This window comes from Lucilia sericata, unplaced genomic scaffold (assembly GCF_015586225.1).
Source record: "Lucilia sericata isolate MDLA Ls3-8-SP2 unplaced genomic scaffold, ASM1558622v1 Contig001345F_arrow, whole genome shotgun sequence".
NCBI classification, from domain to species: Eukaryota; Metazoa; Arthropoda; class Insecta; order Diptera; family Calliphoridae; genus Lucilia; species Lucilia sericata.
Genome location: NW_023995289.1, coordinates 60,109 through 81,879, shown reverse-complemented (window position 1 = coordinate 81,879; position 21,771 = coordinate 60,109). Strand labels below are relative to the sequence as shown.

Below are 21,771 nucleotides of genomic sequence, written 5' to 3'. Positions count from 1 at the left end.
TAACTAACTAACTAACTAACTAACTAACTAACTAACTAACTAACTAACTAACTAACTAACTAACTAACTAACTAACTAACTAACTAACTAACTAACTAACTAACTAACTAACTAACTAACTAACTAACTAACTAACTATAACTAACTAACTAACTAACTAACTAACTAACTAACTACTAACTAACTACTAACTAACTACTAACTACTAACTAACTAACTAACTAACTAACTACTAACTAAACTAACTAACTAACTAACTAACTACTAACTACTAACTACTAACTAACAACTAACTAACTAACTAACTAACTAACTAACTAACTAACGTAACACCGACTAACTAACTACTAACTAACTACTACTACCTCAACTAACTAACTAATAACTAACTAACTACGAACGCAACTAACTAACTAAACTACTACTAACTAACTACTACTATAAAACTAACTAACTAAATACTAACTAACTACTAACTAACTACTAACTAACTAAACTAACTAACTAACTAACTAACTACTACTAACTAACTAACTAACTACTAACTAACTAACTAACTAACTAACTAACTAACTATGACAAGACGGCGCCATTTAAGAAAACTTTTAACTACATGGGACCTCAGTCCCCATTTGCCCCTTAATTACACCCTACACCTCTGTAGTGTGGAGGGTTTGCGCTGATATTTATAACACCATATTTTTATTACACCCACCTTCAAGTACATCAATCGGCTCAGAATTAGTTTCTGAGTCGATTAAGCTATTTTCACATACTTTTCTATTGGGGACGCAGTCTATTGAAAATGGCCCTATTTGTATTCCCCGAATATTTTTATATAATTATTTTAAATGTTGTAGAATCTCTACAAAAAATCGGTAAATCTTAGTTTTACATATATATAATTCTAAATAATACTGTCAATTTTCGTAATGATCTCGGGCCTCATATGAGTCTAGCCCCCATACAAAGTCCTCTTCAGAAAATGACTTGAAGGTGAAAATTCACTTTTAAACATTAGTAACACCATGAAACTGTGCATAAATAATTTTAATGTCATTTTAAAACGCTCTGCTAAAATTTATACGGATAAGACCATATTTACCTTTGCCCCCATATAACGCCCCTTTTAGAAAATCACTTTTTTTTTGGCAACAAATTGTTAAAGTATTCCGGAATTAAGGTAAAATGTTTTATTATTATATAGCAATAATCGACATTTTTAACATTTCGGATTCAGTGCTACTATATATATTATGTGTACTTTAGGATCGGAGTTAAAGGTTTGTTGGTGATAATCTAGTGGACTTTATTTGAAGAAAAATCCTAAGAATGATTCCGGCAGTCAAGGCATTATTAACCGAAGAAGTTAAGACTAAGACATTATCAGATTGGAAGAAAGCTATAATCGGTGGAAAGCCGCTCGGTAATGTAAGAGCTAATCTATTTCTTATCAGGGGCAAGGGACTTTTAAATATTTATAAAATTTAGGCAAATTTATACTTAAAAGTTTTAAATGTTTCCTCTCATTTCCTTAACAAAAAAGGATATTTTTCCTAAATCCTAAAAGACAACAATAAAAAATAATTATGTGTTGACTAAGCAAATTAACGAAATATAATATAAAATAGAACTTTAAGGCACAGCATGACTTCAAACACTATTAAAATCGGAATTTTTTTGTAGTAAAATTGAAAAACTCTGGGGGCTTAAGAAAGAAAATGAAAAACAGCAGGGAAAAAAAGTGAACAGCTAAATCCCGCCCCATGAAACAAACAATAAATAACAAAACTATAAAAAAATAGTACTGAAATGAAATGAAAGCAAACAATTATTGTTAACTCAAAGTCAAATAAAATTAAACTCACATTAAAATTGCTCTTTTAGTGGGTTTTATAGAAAAAAAGCTATGAAAAAAAGCACTCAATTGTATTAATAAAGTTGCCAGATAGTTGAGAAAAAATATTAAGTAATAAAAAGCAAATGTGAAAACTTATTTAAATTTCTAATTCAGCTGATGTAAATTACAAATTTTTTAAATAATTTTTAATATTTGTTTAAAAATTTTATAATTTTAATGGAAATTTCTATATTCAGCTAGCTGAATTGCATTTTTTTCAAAATTTACTTAAAAATTTTATAGTTTATATAAAAATTTGCTTATTCAGCTAGCTGAATTGCAACTTTTCATTGTTTTATTAAATATTAGGTAATTTTTATTTAAATTAGCTTATTCAGCTAGCTGAATTACAATATTTTTAATAATTCTATAATATTTCATTAGAAAATTTGTAATTTTTAAAATAACTTGCATATTCAGCTAGCTGAATTGTAATATTTTTAATAATTTTGTATATTTTGCTTACAATTTTATAATTTTGTTTAATATTTGACTGAAAAATTAATAATTTTTATTAAATTCTTTTGATTAAACTAGCTGAATTACAATATTTTTAATAATTTTTTAGAAAAATTTTATGATCTCTATTAAAAATTTCATATTCAGCTAGCTGAATTGTAATTTTTCTAAATATACTTAAATGTTTAGTTTGAAATATTATAATTTTTATTAAAATTTGTTTATTTAGCTAGCTGAATTACAAAATTTTTTTATAATTTTATAATATTTGGTTAAACATTTTATAATTTATATAAAAATTTCCATATTCAGCTAGCTGAATAGTAATTTTTCTAAAGATACGTAAATGTTTAGTTTGAAATATTATAATTTTTATTAAAATTTGTTTATTCAGCTAGCTGAATTACAATATTTTTAGTAATTCTTTAACATTTAGTTAAAAATTTTATAATTTCTATAAAAATTTCCATATTCAGCTAGCTGAATTGCCATGTTTTCAAAGATACTTAAATATTTGGTTAAAAATTTTGTAATTTCTATAAAAATTTCCCTATTCAGCTAGTTTTCTAAAAATACTTTAATGGTTTGTATGAAATATTACCATTTTGATTAAAATTTACTTATTCAGCTAGCTGAATTACTATATTTTTTATAATTCTATATATTTAGTTAAAAATTTTATAATTTATATAAAAATTTCCATATTCAGCTAGCTGAATAGCAATTTTTTCAAAAATACTTAAATATTTGGTTAAAAATTTTGTAATTTCTATAAAAATTTCCCTATTCAGCTAGCTTAATTGCTTGTTTTCTAAAAATACTTAAATGTTTAGTTTGAAATATTATAATTTTGCTTAAAATTTGCTTATTCAGCTAGCTGAATTACTATATTTTTTATAATTCTATATATTTAGTTAAAAATTTTATAATTTATATAAAAATTTCCATATTCAGCTAGCTGAATAGCAATTTTTTCAAAAATACTTAAATATTTGGTTAAAAATTTTGTAATTTCTATAAAAATTTCCCTATTCAGCTAGCTTAATTGCTTGTTTTCTAAAAATACTTAAATGTTTAGTTGAAATATTATAATTTTGATTAAAATTTACTTATTCAGCTAGCTGAATTACAAATTTTTTTATCATTTTATAATATTTGGTTAAAAATTTTATAATTTATATTAAAATTTCCATATTCAGCTAGCTGAATTTACATGTTTTCAAAGATACTTAAATATTTGGTTAACAATTTTATATTTTCTATAAAAATTTCCATATTCAGCTAGATGAATTGCTAGTTTTCTAAAAATAATGTTTTGTATGAAATATTATAATTTTGATTAAAATTTGTTTATTCAGCTAGCTGAATTACAATATTTTTAGTAATTCTTTAACATTTAGCTAAAAATTTTATAATTTTTAAAAAAATTTCCATATTCAGCTAGCTGAATTGCCATGTTTTAAAAGATACTTAGATATTTAGTTAAAAATTGTATAATCTCTATTAAAAATTTCATATTCCGCTAGTTGAATTGCTTGTTTTATAAAAACAAAAATTAAAATTTTATAATTTTGATTAAAATTTGCTTATTCAGCTAGTTGAATTACAATATTTTTAATAATTCTTTAGCATTTAGTTAAAAATTCTATAATTTATATAAAAATTTCCATATCCAGCTAGCTGAATTGCCATGTTTTCAAAGATACTTAGATATTTAGTAAAAAAATTTATAATTTCTATAAAAATTTCCCTATTCAGCTAGCTTAATTGCTTGTTTTCTAAAAATACTTCAATGTTTAGTTAGAAATATTATAATTTTGCTTAAAATTTGCTTATTCAGCTAGCTGAATTACTATATTTTTTATAATTCTATAATATTTAGTTAAAAATTTTATAATTTATATAAAATTTTCCATATTCAGCTAGCTGAATAGTATTTTTTTCAAAGATACTTAAATATTTGGTTAAAAATTTTATATTTTCTATAAAAATTTTCTTATTCAGCTGGCTGAATTGCAAATTTTTTTTAATAATTATATAATTTTTTTGCAAAAATTTCAAAATTTTTATTAAAATGTGCTTATTCAGCTAGCTGAATAACAATTTAAGAAAATTTAAAAGAAACTTGAGGAGAATTCAGCAAAAATTCAATACAAAGTTTAGTCTGGCAGCATTATAATGAATTTACTTTATTACACTTATACTAACACACCCAAAGCTGATGATGAGCAAAGAGAGTATAACTCTTTCTGTTTTTTTTGTTTTGCACAAAGAGCAACAGTGATAGTTAACGAGCAAATCAGCCATTCAGCCAGCTGTTAGCCCACCACCTCTACAACAACGACAACAACAAACATGTGGATGAGAGTGATAATGTATTGAGGTACTCGTTTATGAAAAAGCAACTCGTTTTTTATAATTCGTATATGATTTACAGCTGGTAATTACAATTGGGGCGGCAGACGACAGGCGACTTTAAGGAATGAAAAGATGTGTGGATGATGATACGAATGAGAGAGAAAAATTGTGTGGTAACGATCTTGTTAACCTTTTGTTGTTTCTGTTATAAAATGCTAGAAAACTTTTTGTCGCGCTGTCGTGGTTAACGCTTTAATTGTAATCAAGTAGTTATACGTGTTTTTAGCATGTTTGTTAAAGGCCCCTTCAAAAATATGTATGTTGGTTTTGTGTGAATGTTTGACAAGCTAAAGCTTGAGCAAATTACACGCGAATTTATGCGAATCAGTTTAAAAGTTACGGTTAATACGCAATCGTTAAAAAACGTTAACAATAAATTTCATTAATTAATTTAACGGATTATAAAGTTAAAAAGAAAAAAATTAAAAGAAAAATTAACATATGAAAGGAAATATAAAAAATCTAAAGAATTTTGTAGATTTAATGTTTATAAAAAAAACCCGACGGCTTTTTAAAAAATATATATTTCATTTCCCGACAAAACGGCACTGATTAACCAACATTCGCTATTTAAAATGTCTGAAATGTAATTGAAAATGTCAATTAATTGTCAGTAATTACAGACCATTTGTTTGGCAAACAAGAAATAAACAAATTAATTAAAATTTATAGCTTTTTAACAAGAGAGAAAAAAAATATTAAAACATGCAAATTATTATGGCAATAAATTAAGTATTAATTACCAGCAAAAGTTTCAAATAGTCCACAAAACACACTTAATAAGTCTTAGAAAAATTCAAAAAAAAAAAAAAAAAAATTTGAAAAAAATTCTAAAACAATTTTTTTTTGTTCTACACAACAGCCTGCTGTCAGCACAAGTGTCAAATTTATTTATATCATGTTCTAAAAAAAATAAAATAAAACAAAAAATCTAAAAAATTAAAATAATAAATAAACAAAATGTTGTTAATAAATTTTAAAATATTTCCAACAAATTTTATAAAAAATAAGTAAAATTTAAAAAGAAAATAATTTTCTAAATAAAATGTTTCATATTTTACTAGAAATTTTTGTAAAAAAGTGAAATTATTATAATTAAAAAAAATACTTATTTTTTCTAAATCCTGTTCCATTTAAACACGGTTAAATATTATACTTCATAATATACTATGTTGTATAATGTACCGTGTTATCAAAATTATTCAACACTGGATTACTACAAGGTGAGTTTTGGACTGACATATAATATAAATCAAAGGATTTTAAAATATAATAAATATTTCGAAAATGTTATAAAAACTAATTCAAAATTATTGAAATGGTATTCAATAAACGCTGAGCAACTTTTGAATACCAACACTTTCCGTCGATATAATTCAGTTCTAGATCCTTTCTAGTTCAGTTCTAGTTTAGTTCAGTTCAGTTCAGTTCTAGTTCTAGTTCAGTTCTAGTTCAGTTCTAGTTCAGTTCTAGTTCAGTTCTAGTTCAGTTCTAGTTCAGTTCTAGTTCAGTTCTAGTTCAGTTCTAGTTCAGTTCTAGTTCAGTTCTAGTTCAGTTCTAGTTCAGTTCTAGTTCAGTTCTAGTTCAGTTCTAGTTCAGTTCTAGTTCAGTTCTAGTTCAGTTCTAGTTCAGTTCTAGTTCTGTTCCAGTTCAGTTGTAGTTCAGTTCTAGTTCAGTTCCAGTTCTGTTCTAGTTCAGTTGTAGTTCAGTTCTAGTTCAGTTCCAGTTCTGTTCTAGTTCATTTGTAGTTCAGTTGTAGTTCAGTTCTAGTTCAGTTCTAGTTCAGTTCTAGTTCAGTTCTAGTTCAGTTCTACTTCAGTTCTAGTTCAGTTCTAGTTCAGTTCTAGTTTAGTTGTAGTTCAGATCCAGTTCTGTTCTAGTTCAGTTGTAGTTCAGTTCTAGTTCAGTTCTAGTTCAGTTCTAGTTCAGTTCTAGTTCAGTTCTAGTTCAGTTGTAGTTCAGTTCTAGTTCAGTTCTAGTTCAGTTCTAGTTCAGTTCTAGTTCAGTTCTAGTTCAGTTCTAGTTCAGTTCTAGTTCAGTTCTAGTTCAGTTCTAGTTCAGTTCTAGTTCAGTTCTAGTTTAGTTGTAGTTCAGATCCAGTTCTGTTCTAGTTCAGTTGTAGTTCAGTTCTAGTTCAGTTCCAGTTCTGTTCTAGTTCAGTTGTAGTTCAGTTGTAGTTCAGATGTAGTTCAGTTGTAGTTCAGTTTTAGTTCAGTTCTAGTTCAGTTCTAGTTCAGTTCTAGTTCAGTTCTAGTTCAGTTCTAGTTCAGTTCTAGTTCAGTTCTAGTTCAGTTCTATTTCAGTTCTATTTCAGTTCTAGTTTTGTTCTAGTTTTGTTCTAGTTTAGTTCTAGTTCAGTTCTAGTTTAGTTCTAGTTTAGTTCTAGTTTAGTTCTAGTTCAGTTCTAGTTCAGTTCAGTTCAGTTCAGTTCAGTTCTAGTTCAGTTCTAGTTCAGTTCTAGTTCAGTTCTAGTTAAGTTCTAGTTTTGTTCTAGTTTTGTTCTAGTTTTGTTCTAGTTTAGTTTCTAGTTCAGTTCTATTTCAGTTCTAGTTCAGTTCTAGTTCTGTTCTAGTTCAGTTAGTCATTCTAGTTCAGTTCTAGTTCAGTTCTAGTTCAGTTCTAGTTCAGTTCTAGTTCAGTTCTAGTCTAGTTCAGTTCTAGTTCAGTTCTAGTTCAGTTCTAGTTCAGTTCTAGTTCAGTTCTAGTTCAGTTCTAGTTCAGTTCTAGTTCAGTTCTAGTTCAGTTCTAGTTCAGTTCTAGTTCAGTTCTAGTTCAGTTCTAGTTCAGTTAGTCAGTTAGTTCAGTTCTAGTTCAGTTCTAGTTCAGTTCTAGTTCAGTTCTAGTTCAGTTCTAGTTCAGTTCTAGTTCAGTTCTAGTTCAGTTCTAGTTCAGTTCTATTTCAGTTCTAGTTCGGTTCTAGTTCAGTTCTAGTTCAGTTCTAGTTCAGTTCTAGTTCAGTGCTAGTTCAGTTCTAGTTCAGTTCTAGTTCAGTTCTAGTTCAGTTCTAGTCCAGTTCTAGTCCAGTCTATACTATAGACTATTTATAGAATCTAGATCGTTCAGTCTAACATCTAGGCAGAGAAATTCATTTGAACAGAATAGAATAATCAATCGATTTCCCGTCATTATCTTTTGCGATTCCCTATAAAACCAAATTAAATCTTTTATTTTAGCACTAAAACTAAACAGAAATAGTTCTACAAATAAAAACAAAAGAAAAACGAACTGAAAAAAAACTTGAAAGGAGGAGCTCAAATTACAAGCAGAAAATTACAACAAACAGAGCATATCAGACAAACAAACACAAGGCGGCATTCAATGGATGCAAAGATGAATAAACAGACAGACAGATAGCCGGACAGACTGACACACTCATTCAGTAAAAATTATTGACAATGAGACAAACATTTAGATTTATGTATAGAGGAATACTACTCAATATCATCTTCGTCAACATCATTTTGTTGTGGAAAATGGGGGTTGCCCTGAGACAGTTGACAGTTGTTTGGTTATATGGAACACACAATTCAAACAACATTTGCCCTCTGTGAGGAGCTGTTTGAACAAGAATAAAAATGGAATTTTATTTGAAAGAACAAAGAAAAAAAAGCTGTTCATTTAAAAGCGTGAAGTCTGTTTAATGGGTTTTTCACCGGAATGAAAACAAAACAAACAATTTTAATAATAAAACAAATACTTAGAAAGGAATTTATCGAAAGAGGTGTGGGGCTGTGAGTTGGTTTAAGAGCACTGAAGAAGCCACCTGTATTTGTATAAATGTCGAGGAATTATTTTGTTTTGTATAGAAAATACATTCTAAAAATTGTATAGACTAGAACAGAATCAGAACAGAACTAGAACTGAGCTAGAACTGAGCTAGAACTGAACTAGAACTGAACTAGAACTGAACTAGAACTGAACTAGAACTGAACTAGAACTGAACTAGAACTGAACTAGAACAGAACTAGAACTGAACTAGAACTGAACTAGAACTGAACTAGAACTGAACTAGAACTGAACTAGAACAGAACTAGAACAGAACTAGAACAGAACTAGAACAGAACTAGAACAGAACTAGAACAGAGCTAGAACAGAACTAGAACAGAACTAGAACAGAACTAGAACAGAACTAGAGCTGAACTAGAACAGAACTAGAACAGAACTAGAACAGAACTAGAACTGAACTAGAACAGAACTAGAACAGAACTAGAACAGAACTAGAACAGAACTAGAACAGAACTAGAACAGAACTAGAACAGAACTAGAACAGAACTAGAACAGAACTAGAACAGAACTAGAACAGAACTAGAACAGAACTAGAACAGAACTAGAACAGAACTAAAACAGAACTAGAACAGAACTAGAGCAGAACTAGAACAGAACTAGAACAGAACTAGAACAGAACTAGAACAGAACTAGAACAGAACTAGAACAGAACTAGAACAGAACTAGAACAGAACTAGAACAGAACTAGAACAGAACTAGAACAGAACTAGAACAGAACTAGAACAGAACTAGAACAGAACTAGAACAGAACTAGAACAGAACTAGAACAGAACTAGAACAGAACTAGAACATAACTAGAACTAGAACAGAACTAGAACAGAACTAGAACTGAACTAGAACTGAACTAGAACTGAACTAGAACTGAACTAGAACTGAACTAGAACAGAACTAGAACTGAACTAGAACAGAACTAGAACTGAACTAGAACTGAACTAGAACTGAACTAGAACTGACCTAGAACAGAACTAGAACTGAACTATAACAGAACTAGAACAGAATTAGAACAAACTAGAACAAAACTAGAACTGAACTAGAACAGAACTAGAACAGAATTAGAACAGAACTAGAACAGAACTAGAACAGAATTAGAACAGAACTAGAACAGAACTAGAACAGAACTAGAACAGAACTAGAACAGAACTAGAACAGAACTAGAACAGAACTAGAACAGAACTAGAACAAAACTAGAACTGAACTATAACAGAACTAGAACAGAATTAGAACAGAACTGGAACAGAACTAGAACAGAACTAGAACAGAACTAGAACAGAACTAGAACAGAACTAGAACAGAACTAGAACAAAACTAGAACTGAACTATAACAGAACTAGAACAGAATTAGAACAGAACTGGAACAGAACTAGAACAGAACTGGAACAGAACTAGAACTGAACTACATAGTATTAATTTAGAACTAAATTACAGGTGAAATAGAACAGAACCACTAATATACTACAACTTTTTCTCTTTCGGCTGACATTCTTATCTATTTTTAGTTCTACGTACAAGTTAGTACCGGTTACTAGTGTTTTTTTAATAAATTTTTCAAACTATTTTTAAATTGTGTGTGAATTCTTTTGAAATTTATTTTGTTTTATAATTATTATTGCATTTTTAAGGTTTCTTTTCGTATTATTCAGTTATTAAGTTGATTCGTTTCATCTCTCTCTTTCTCTGGCTGCTCCACCACATGATTTCCTGTCACATTATATACACTTTAGTGGATTTCAAAGTAAAGAAATAATGATCAAGAAATACATAATTTTTTCTCTTTGTAATTTTAACACTTTTCTTGTTTAGATTGTTTCAAGTTCTTTCTTCAATCAAGTTTAAAAATGAAGAAAAAAAGCATTTGCCCTTTGTAAGCTTAAAGTACAAACAAAATGATAAAGTGCGGAATTTAAAAGGATTACCTAGAAGATATGTAGGAACCCCAACTTTCAGTATTTTAAAGAACTAGAACTAAAGTAGAAATATTAATTTTTAATAACTAAAATAATCTCTTAAGATTTTTTAATATCCTTTTCATAATCCCTTAATTTCCTTTAAATATTTGGCTCCTTTTTTAGAAAATCTTAAAAAAATTTCCTTTTCTTTAATACTTGACAAATTGACAGTAAACTGTCAACGTAAACTGATTTTATTGTTAAAGGAATTTTTAAGTTGAAAAAAGGTTCATTTCTATAACCATTCAATCTACAATCAGTTGAACGTAAAGTTGTCATTAGGAAATCAACAAGGTTTTGTTAAATGACAATATACTTCAAGACCAAGATATAAGCGCACAAAAAACCTGACCCACTGAATATTTCAACAAAAAGATTCTTATGAACAAGATTTTCAGAAGACAACAAAAACAAAATTCAACGAATTAAAACCACAAAAGCAAAATACCTAAAAGGAAAAGGATCAACAAAACTAACTGAATGTCTGTTCAACTGTCAAAATTTCAAAACACACTCAAACATTTTGTAAAATATTTCAGGTTTTTTTCATTAAATATTTTTTGGCTTCTGTTTGCATTTAAATAGTTATTATCAGCTTTGGATTTGTAAGGAAATTTGAAGATTTTATGATAATTTTGAAAGAGAGTGGTATTAAAATATATAAACTGCTCTCTTTTCTTTTTGACTTTAATCCTTACAAAATCAAAAAATCAATCTTAAATATTTTTCAAAACTCAAAAACCCAATTTTAGCGCCACTTAGTCTTAGCTCTCATATTAAACAGTAGCCACTGGTGGAAATTTTAATTACCTGAATAATGTTTGGTTTTAATGGTAGAAAAATTTACTTAAGATTTGATTTACATGATAAGCATTAGTTGTGGGCGGTCAAAATGCCAAAATATTGTATAACACACACACATGGATTTGTTACAAAAAGGATAAGATTTATCAAAAGGATAAACGTATGAGAGTAAGTAGTTTCAAAGTCAGCATAGTATCGTTCCTAACTACAACAGAGATTTTATTAAAAGATAAATTTAGTCTGGAAAATTGCGAAATTTTTTTTCACTTTTTGACTTTTGCCGCCCGATTGAAAAAGTTCAGCCGATAAACAACTGTTCAAATTTGCCGTAAAAACATTCTGTTCTAGTTCTGTTCTAGTTCTGCTCTAGTTCTGTTCTAGTTCTGTTCTAGTTCTGTTTTAGTTCTGTTCTAGTTATGTTCTAGTTCTGTTCTAGTTCTGTTCTAGTTCTGTTCTAGTTCTGTTCTAGTTCTGTTCTAGTTCTGTTCTAGTTCTGTTCTAGTGTTCTGTTCTAGTTCTGTTTCTTAGTTCTGCTCTAGTTCTGTTCTAGTTCTGTTCTAGTTCTGTTCTAGTTCCTGTTCTAGTTCTGTCTAGTTCTGTTCTAGTTCTGTTCTAGTTCTGTTCTAGTTCTGTTCTAGTTCTGTTCTAGTTCTGTTCTAGTTCTGTTCTAGTTCTGTTCTAGTTCTGTTCTAGTTCTGTTCTAGTTCTGTTCTAGTTCTGTTCTAGTTCTGTTCTAGTTCTGTTCTAGTTCTGTTCTAGTTCTGTTCTAGTTCTGTTCTAGTTCTGTTCTAGTTCTGTTCTAGTTCTGTTCAGTTCTGTTCTAGTTCTGTTCTAGTTCTGTTCTAGTTCTGTTCTAGTTCTGTTCTAGTTCTGTTCTAGTTCTGTTCTAGTTCTGTTCTGTTCTAGTTCTGTTCTAGTTCTGTTCTAGTTCTGTTCTAGTTCTGTTCTAGTTCTGTTCTAGTTCTGTTCTAGTTCTGTCTAGTTCTGTTCTAGTTCTGTTCTAGTTCTGTTCTAGTTCTGTTCTAGTTCTGTTCTAGTTCTGTTCTAGTTCTGTTCTAGTTCTGTTCTAGTTCTGTTCTAGTTCTGTTCTAGTTCTGTTCTAGTTCTGTTCTAGTTCTGTTCTAGTTCTGTTCTAGTTCTGTTCTAGTTCTGTTCTAGTTCTGTTCTAGTTCTGTTCTAGTTCTGTTCTAGTTCTGTTCTTTCTGTTCTAGTTCTGTTCTAGTTCTGTTCTAGTTCTGTTCTAGTTCTGTTCTAGTTCTGTTCTAGTTCTGTTCTAGTTCTGTTCTAGTTCTGTTCTAGTTCTGTTCTAGTTCTGTTCTAGTTCTGTTCTAGTTCTGTTCTAGTTCTGTTCTAGTTCTGTTCTAGTTCTGTTCTAGTTCTGTTCTAGTTCTGTTCTAGTTCTGTTCTAGTTCTGTTCTAGTTCTGTTCTAGTTCTGTTCTAGTTCTGTTCTAGTTCTGTTCTAGTTCTGTTCTAGTTCTGTTCTAGTTCTGTTCTAGTTCTGTTCTAGTTCTGTTCTAGTTCTAGTTCTGTTCTAGTTCTGTTCTAGTTCTGTTCTAGTTCTGTTCTAGTTCTGTTCTAGTTCTGTTCTAGTTCTAGTTCTGTTCTAGTTCTGTTCTAGTTCTGTTCTAGTTCTGTTCTAGTTCTGTTCTAGTTCTGTTCTAGTTATGTTCTAGTTCGTTCTAGTTAGTTCTGTTCTAGTTCTGTTCTAGTTTGTTCTAGTTCTGTTCTAGTTCTGTTCTAGTTCTGTTCTAGTTCTGTTCTAGTTCTGTTCTAGTTCTGTTCTAGTTCTGTTCTAGTTCTGTTCTAGTTCTGTTCTAGTTCTGTTCTAGTTCTGTTCTGTTCTGTTCTGTTCTAGTTCTGTTCTAGTTCTGTTCTAGTTCTGTTCTAGTTCTGTTCTAGTTCTGTTCTAGTTCTGTTCTAGTTCTGTTCTAGTTCTGTTCTAGTTCTGTTCTAGTTCTGTTCTAGTTCTGTTCTAGTTCTGTTCTAGTTCTGTTCTAGTTCTGTTCTTGTTCTGTTCTAGTTCTGTTCTAGTTCTGTTCTAGTTCTGTTCTAGTTCTGTTCTAGTTCTGTTCTAGTTCTGTTCTAGTTCTGTTCTAGTTCTGTTCTAGTTCTGTTCTAGTTCTGTTCTAGTTCTAGTTCTGTTCTAGTTCTGTTCTAGTTCTGTTCTAGTTCTGTTCTAGTTCTGTTCTAGTTCTGTTCTAGTTCTGTTCTAGTTCTGTTCTAGTTCTGTTCTAGTTCTGTTCTAGTTCTGTTCTAGTTCTGTTCTAGTTCTGTTAGTTCTGTTCTAGTTCTGTTCTAGTTCTGTTCTAGTTCTGTTCTAGTTCAGTTCTAGTTCTGTTCTAGTTCTAGTTCTGTTCTAGTTCTGTTCTAGTTCTGTTCTAGTTCTGTTCTAGTTCTGTTCTAGTTCTGTTCTAGTTCTGTTCTAGTTCTGTTCTAGTTCTGTTCTAGTTCTGTTCTAGTTCTGTTCTAGTTCTGTTCTAGTTCTAGTTCTGTTCTAGTTCTGTTCTAGTTCTGTTCTAGTTCTGTTCTAGTTCTGTTCTAGTTCTGTTCTAGTTCTGTTCTAGTTCTGTTCTAGTTCTGTTCTAGTTCTGTTCTAGTTCTGTTCTAGTTCTGTTCTAGTTCTGTACTAGTTCTGTTCTAGTTCTGTTCTAGTTCTGTTCTAGTTCTGTTCTAGTTCTGTTCCAGTTCTGTTCTAGTTCTGTTATAGTTCTGTTCTAGTTCTGTTCTAGTTCTGTTCTAGTTCTGTTCTAGTTCTGTTCTAGTTCTGTTCTAGTTCTGTTCTAGTTCTGTTCTAGTTCTGTTAGTTCTGTTCTAGTTCTGTTCTAGTTCTGTTCTAGTTCTGTTCTAGTTCTGTTCTAGTTCTGTTCTAGTTCTGTTCTAGTTCTGTTCTAGTTCTGTTCTAGTTCTGTTCTAGTTCTGTTCTAGTACTGTTCTAGTTCTGTTCTAGTTCTGTTCTAGTTCTGTTCTAGTTCTGTCTAGTTCTGTTCTAGTTCTGTTCTAGTTCTGTTCTAGTTCTGTTCTAGTTCTGTTCTAGTTCTGTTCTAGTTCTGTTCTAGTTCTGTTCTAGTTCTGTTCTAGTTCTGTTATAGTTCTGTTCTAGTTCTGTTCTAGTTCTGTTCTAGTTCTGTTCTAGTTCTGTTCTAGTTCTGTTCTAGTTCTGTTCTAGTTCTGTTCTAGTTCTGTTCTAGTTCTGTTCTAGTTCTGTTCTAGTTCTGTTCTAGTTCTGTTCTAGTTCTGTTCTAGTTCTGTTCTAGTTCTGTTCTAGTTCTGTTCTAGTTCTGTTCTAGTTCTGTTCTAGTTCTGTTCTAGTTCTGTTCTAGTTCTGTTCTAGTTCTGTTCTAGTTCTAGTTCTGTTCTAGTTCTGTTCTAGTTCTGTTCCAGTTTCTGTTCTAGTTCTGTTCTAGTTCTGTTCCAGTTTCTGTTCTAGTTCTGTTATAATTCTGTTCTAGTTCTGTTCTAGTTCTGTTCTATTTTCGATTACTGTTTCCTAAAAATTTCCTATAGGGTTTTAACTCTCAGCAGATCAAACAATACCAAACCAAAATGAACAATAAAGTTTCTTGTAATAGCAAGAAAAAAAAAAAAAAAAAAAAGGCAAACGGTAGCTGTGCAATACTACGAACACTATTGTTTATCAAAAGAATCCAAATGAACATGTGAAAAAGATCTGTTACTGCTGTTAGAAAAAGGGACGTTTTCTTTGGTTTAGACACGCAAAAAGGATGCTTTGTTGGTTGGTGCAAAAATGGTGAAAAAGAAATAAAAAAACGCAATTAAATTCGTTTTTAGGACTTTGCATTCCCAAAAAAGTTCCACCATTTCAAAAAGAGATATGTATATAATTTTCAACCAATGAAGCAAATACCAAAAATGGCGTCTTTGTTGTTGTTAATTTTAGAATCCTTTTGTTAAAGCTAAACTGCGGGTATCATGTCTGAAAAAGCTTTACTTTTTTTTTACATATTTGTGGTTGTAATATTTCTGTCACTTAAATTGTTTTGGCTATTTCTGTTCAGATTTTTGTTTTCGCTTGAGGTTTTTATCTGTCATTTAGTTGCTTTAGTTCCTTAACTGCGGTTTTTTTTCTCCTCTAAAGAATTGTGGGTTTTTTTTTACATAATTATGCTATTATTATGTGGGCTTTATTTGCATTTGTATGCCAACTCTATTGTTAACACCCTATGTGGTCTAGGCGAGAATTTTTTAGGTTTATTTTGCCCTCTAGTTAAAATTTATTTGCTAAGTAGAATATCTGTATTTAGAGGAGCGGTTAAAAGAACACATTAATTAATTTAGTATAGATTTCAAGGATTGTCTGTTAGTTTTCCCTGTTTTGATGTTTAATATATCTAAGGGGAATTTATTTATTTTTGGGATCATTTAATTTAAATACTTAAAGGTAATTAGTTTATTTCTGATTCAGTTCTAGTGCAGTTCTTGTTCGATTCTAGCTCTGTTCTAGTTCAGTTCTAGTTCTGTCCTAGTTCTGTTCTAGTTCTGTTCTAGTTTTGTTCTAGTTCTGTTCTAGTTCTGTTCTAGTTCTGTTCTAGTTCTGTTCTAGTTCTGTTCTAGTTCTGTTCTAGTTCTGTTCTAGTTCTGTTCTAGTTCTGTTCTAGTTCTGTTCTAGTTCTGTTCTAGTTCTGTTCTAGTTCTGTTCTAGTTCTGTTCTAGTTCTGTTCTAGTTCTGTTCTAGTTCTGTTCTAGTTCTGTTCTAATTCTGTTCTAGTTCTGTTCTAGTTCTGTTCTAGTTCTGTTCTAGTTCTGTTCTAGTTCTGTTCTAGTTCTGTTCTAGTTCTGTTCTAGTTCTGTTCTAGTTCTGTTCTAGTTCTGTTCTAGTTCTGTTCTAGTTCTGTTCTAGTTCTGTTCTAGTTCTGTTCTAGTTCTGTTCTAGTTCTGTTCTAGTTCTGTTCTAGTTCTGTTCTAGTTCTGTTCTGTTCTAGTTCTGTTCTAGTTCTGTTCTGTTCTGTTCTAGTTCTGTTCTAGTTCTGTTCTAGTTCTGTTCTGTTCTAGTTCTGATCTAGTTCTGTTCTAGTTCTGTTCTAGTTTTGTTCTAGTTCTGTTCTAGTTCTGTTCTAGTTCTGTTCTAGTTCTGTTCTAGTTCTGCTCTAGTTCTGTTCTAGTTCTGTTCTGTTCTAGTTCTGTTCTAGTTCTGTTCTGTTCTAGTTCTGATCTAGTTCTGTTCTAGTTCTGTTCTAGTTTTGTTCTAGTTCTGTTCTAGTTCTGTTCTAGTTCTGTTCTAGTTCTGTTCTAGTTCTGCTCTAGTTCTGTTCTAGTTCTGTTCTAGTTCTTTCTAGTTCTGTTCTAGTTCTGCTCTAGTTCTGTTCTAGTTCTGTTCTAGTTCTGTTCTAGTTTTCTTCTAGTTCGGTTTCAGTTCTGTTCTAGTTCTCTTCTAGTTCTGTTCTAGTTCTGTTCTAGTTCTGTTCTAGTTCTGTTCTAGTTCTGTTCTAGTTCTGTTCTAGTTCTGTTCTAGTTCTGTTCTGTTCTAGTTCTGTTCTAGTTCTGTTCTAGTTCTGTTCTAGTTCTGTTCTAGTTCTGTTCTGTTCTAGTTCTGTTCTAGTTCTGTTCTAGTTCTGTTCTAGTTCTGTTCTAGTTCTGTTCTAGTTCTGTTCTAGTTCTGTTCTAGTTCTGTTCTAGTTCTGTTCTAGTTCTTTTCTAGTTCTGTTCTAGTTCTGTTCTAGTTCTGTTCTAGTTCTGTTCTAGTTCTGTTCTAGTTCTGTCTAGTTCTGTTCTAGTTCTGTTCTAGTTCTGTTCTAGTTCTGTTCTAGTTCTGTTCTAGTTCTGTTCTAGTTCTGTTCGTTCTGTTCTAGTTCTGTTCTAGTTCTGTTCTAGTTCTGTTCTGTTCTAGTTCTGTTCTAGTTCTGTTCTGTTCTAGTTCTGTTCTAGTTCTGTTCTAGTTCTGTTCTAGTTTCTGTTCTAGTTCTGTTCTAGTTCTGTTCTAGTTCTGTTCTAGTTCTGTTCTAGTTCTGTTCTAGTTCTGTTCTAGTTCTGTTCTAGTTCTGTTCTAGTTCTGTTCTAGTTCTGTTCTAGTTCTGTTCTAGTTCTGTTCTAGTTCTGTTCTAGTTCTGTTCTAGTTCTGTTCTAGTTCTGTTCTAGTTCTGTTCTAGTTCTGTTCTAGTTCTGTTCTAGTTCTGTTCTAGTTCTGTTCTAGTTCTGTTCTAGTTCTGTTCTAGTTCTGTTCTAGTTCTGTTCTAGTTCTGTTCTAGTTCTGTTCTAGTTCTGTTCTAGTTCTGTTCTAGTTCTGTTCTAGTTTCTGTTCTAGTTCTGTTTCTAGTTCTGTTCTAGTTCTGTTCTAGTTCTGTTCTAGTTCTGTTCTAGTTCTGTTCTAGTTCTGTTCTAGTTCTGTTCTAGTTCTGTTCTAGTTCTGTTCTAGTTCTGTTCTAGTTCTGTTCTAGTTCTGTTCTAGTTCTGTTCTAGTTCTGTTCTAGTTCTGTTCTAGTTCTGTTCTAGTTCGTTCTAGTTCAGTTCTAGTTCTGTTCTAGTTCAGTTCTAGTTCAGTTCTAGTTCTGTTCTAGTTCTGTTCTGTTCTAGTTTTGTTCCAGTTCTGTTCTAGTTCTGTTCTAGTTCTGTTCTAGTTCTGTTCTAGTTCTGTTCTAGTTCTGTTCTAGTTCTGTTCTAGTTCTGTTCTAGTTCTGTTCTAGTTCTGTTCTAGTTCTGTTCTAGTTCTGTTCTAGTTCTGTTCTAGTTCTGTTCTAGTTCTGTTCTAGTTCTGTTCTAGTTCTGTTCTAGTTCTGTTCTAGTTCTGTTCTAGTTCTGTTCTAGTTCTGTTCTAGTTCTGTTCTAGTTCTGTTCTAGTTCTAGTTCTGTTCTAGTTCTGTTCTAGTTCTGTTCTAGTTCTAGTTCTATTCTAGTTCTAGTTCTAGTTCTGTCTAGTTCTGTTCTAGTTCTAGTTCCTGTTCTAGTTCTGTTCTAGTTCTGTTCTAGTTCTGTTCTAGTTCTGTTCTAGTTCTGTTCTAGTTCTGTTCTAGTTCTGTTCTACTTCTGTTCTAGTTCTGTTCTAGTTCTGTTCTAGTTCTGTTCTAGTTCTGTTCTAGTTCTGTTTCTAGTTCTGTTCTAGTTCTGTTCTAGTTCTGTTCTGTTCTGTTCTGTTCTAGTTCTGTTTCTAGTTCTGTTCTAGTTCTGTTCTAGTTCTGTTCTAGTTCTGTTCTAGTTCTGTTCTAGTTCTGTTCTAGTCCTGTTCTAGTTCTGTTCCAGTTCTGTTCTAGTTCTGTTCTAGTTCTGTTCTAGTTCTGTTCTAGTTCTGTTCTAGTTCTGTTCTAGTTCTGTTCTAGTTCTGTTCTAGTTCTGTTCTAGTTCTGTTCTAGTTCTATTCTAGTTCTGTTCTAGTTCTGTTCTAGTTCTGTTCTAGTTTCGTTCTAGTTCTGTTCAGTTCTAGTTCTGTTCTAGTTCTAGATCTGTTCTAGTTTCTGTTCTAGTTATAGTTCTGTTCTAGTTCTTTTTCTAGTTCTGTTCTAGTTCTTTTCTAGTTCTGTTCTAGTTTCGTTTCTAGTTCTGTTCCAGTTCTGTTCCAGTTCTGTTCTAGTTCCTAGTTCTGTTCTAGTTATGTTCTAGTTCTGTTCTGTTCTAGTTCCTGTTCTAGTTCTGTTCTAGTTCTGTTCTAGTTCTGTCTAGTTCTGTTCTAGTTTCTGTTCTAGTTCTGTTCTAGTTCTGTTCTAGTTCTGTTCTAGTTCTGTTCTAGTTCTGTTCTAGTTCTGTTCTAGTTCTGTTCTAGTTCTGTTCTAGTTCTGAGTTGTCTAGTTCTGTTCTAGTTCTGTTCTAGTTCTGTTCTAGTTCTAGTTCTGTTCTAGTTTCTGTTCTAGTTCTGTTCTAGTTCTGTTCTAGTTCTGTTCTAGTTCTGTTAGGTTCTAGTTCTGTTCTAGTTCTCTTCTAGTTCTGTTCTAGTTCTGTTCTAGTTCTGTTTCTAGTTCTGTTCTAGTTCTGTTCTAGTTCTGTTCTAGTTCTGTTCTAGTCCTGTTCTAGTCCTGTTCTAGTCCTGTTCTAGTCCTGTTCTAGTTCAGTTTTTTTCTACTGGGTCTTCCATTAATTTTCATACTTTTGCCTGTACGTACATATTTAAACATTTTAGATCTTTTTCTCATTATTAAAGTCGTTATAGTTTTATAACGTTTCCCTTTTTGGGTTTTATACTGAGATTTTTCCTATCCTCTATATATATATAGGTTTATTTTTATAAATGTATGAGTGTATATTGTCCTGGACTACCGTTGCCATTGACTACTACTACTGTTTGTTCTCCTTTTTGTTGTATTTTTAACGAGGCTGTTCAGTTGATGGTTGATTTTAATGCTGAAATGATTATAATGACGATGGTGGTGATGAAGATGATTATTACTGCTGCTTCATTCAGCTCGTTTCGAACACACATTTAGTGGTTTCAGATTTCAATGAATTCCGTTTTTGTTTCATCGACGATTTTTGCAGCCCAATTGAAATAATCCAGTTGTTGTTATTTTTTCTCTTTCTTACAACATAAATCTATCTGTTAGTAACGTTTTAGGTTTAACAGATTTTGTCAACATTTTTCAAAATATTTTTACTTGTTATAATTTTCTATGGGCAAATAAATTTGTGGAAATTTTTTCTAATAGTCATAAATCATTTTTAGATCATAATGATGATCAAAACTAACTCATCATCGTTTTGGTTTGTATCTTTACAAAATATTTGTTTAGTTTGGTTGGTATTCAAATTTCCTTTTCTTTCTTTTTTCAAAAATATTATTATTAGCTTTATTACAATTATTTGTGGTTAATGTATTAAAGTTGGCTTTTGTAGCTAGCTGTACCGTCCGTCCGTCCCTCCGTCTGTCTGTCTGTCTGTCTGTCTTACCGTTTTTTGTGTGACTCACGTTTTATTGCTTCTATTCATTTTGTTGGAAATTTACTTTTGTAACACTTGCACAGGAACCCACAAAAATTGTAAAAATCAACAATATTTATTTTTTGTATTATTACTATGGCGCCATTATTTTTTAATATTTAATTCATAAAATGCAAATAAATGTCTAAACGTAATAAGAAGCCATTAAATGACAATTGTTGGTTAAAAAAAAAAAAAAAAATTCGCAGTAAGAAATTTTTCTGAAAACAACCACCTTTCTCACGGAGATAGAAATTTTATTAAAGTAAAAAAAAGTTGTATAATCGAAACAACGAAACGAATAATTTTAATCGATTAAATTTATACGAATAACTTTGAAATACTTTTGATTATTTTAACATTTCTTTTATTTGTTTGATATTTTCAAACACTGATTAATGGTTTGATTTTAAACGATTATTCGTTTAATTTTAATCGATTATTCGAATAATTTTTTTAAAAAATGTTTTGTTTTATTATATTATAAAAATAATTTTTTGCAATTATTCGGAAAATTTTTTAAACGATTATTCGATTAATTTTAACGATTATTCGAATAAATTTTTTGTAAAATACTTTGTTTTTTAAAATGAAACACAATTCATTATAAGGAAAAAAAGTATTTCAATTATTCGAATAAATTTATTTTTAATCGATTATTCGGTTAATATTAATCGATTATTCGCATAAATTGTTGAAAAATGTTTTGATTTTCATTTTTATTTCAAGAAATATATCAAGAGAAAAAATTAAAAAAAAATTATTTTTATCGATTATTCGATAAATATTATTCGATTAATTTTAAACGATTATTCGAATAAATTTTTCAAAATTCTTTTGTATTTTATTTATAATGAAACAGCATTTTTTATAAGGAGAAGATTTATTGCAATTATTCGAATACATTTTTTTAATCGATTATTCGATTAATTTTAAACGATTATTCGAATAAATTTTTTCTGTAAAATACTTTGTTTTTCATTTAAAATGAAACACAATTCATTATAAAGAGAAAATTTATTTCAATTATTCGAATAAATTTATTTTTAGTCGATTATTCGGTTAATGTTAATCGATTATTCGCAAAAATTTTTGTAAAATGCTCTGTTTTTCATTTAAAATGAAACACAATTCATTATAAGGAAAAAAAGTATTTCAATTATTCGAATAAATTTATTTTTAATCGTTTATTCGATTATTCGATTAATTTTAAATATTATTCGAATAAATTTTTTTGTAAAATACTTTGTTTTTCATTTCAAATGAAACACAATTCAAAATATTTATTTCAATTATTCGAATAAATTTATTTTTAATCGATTATTCGTTTAATATTAATCGATTATTCGCATAAATTTTTGAAAATGCTTTGTTTTTCCATTTAAAATAAAACACAATTCATTATAAGGAGAAAAAGTATTTTAATTATTCGAATAAATTTCTTTTTAATCGATTATTCGGATAATATTAATCGATTATTAGGATAATATTATTCGATTATATGGATAATATTAATCGATTATTCGTATAAATTGTTTGCTTTTCTTTTAAAATTATAGAAATTTATGAAAACCAAATAAATTATTCGAATAAATTTATGT

At 30.0% G+C, this 21,771-nt stretch overlaps 1 protein-coding gene across 1 annotated transcript in view; it reads left to right on the top strand.

Annotated features, from left to right (window-relative positions):
- Positions 1-5,122: 5,122 nt before the first annotated feature.
- LOC119611046 (developmental protein eyes absent-like) overlaps positions 5,123-21,771 on the top strand; it is a 71,645-nt gene continuing 54,996 nt past the window's right edge. Inside the window, 1 exon segment of the mRNA XM_037966504.1 lies at positions 5,123-6,000. Within this exon segment, the coding sequence (XP_037822432.1) occupies positions 5,947-6,000 (54 nt within the window). The 5' untranslated portion in view covers positions 5,123-5,946.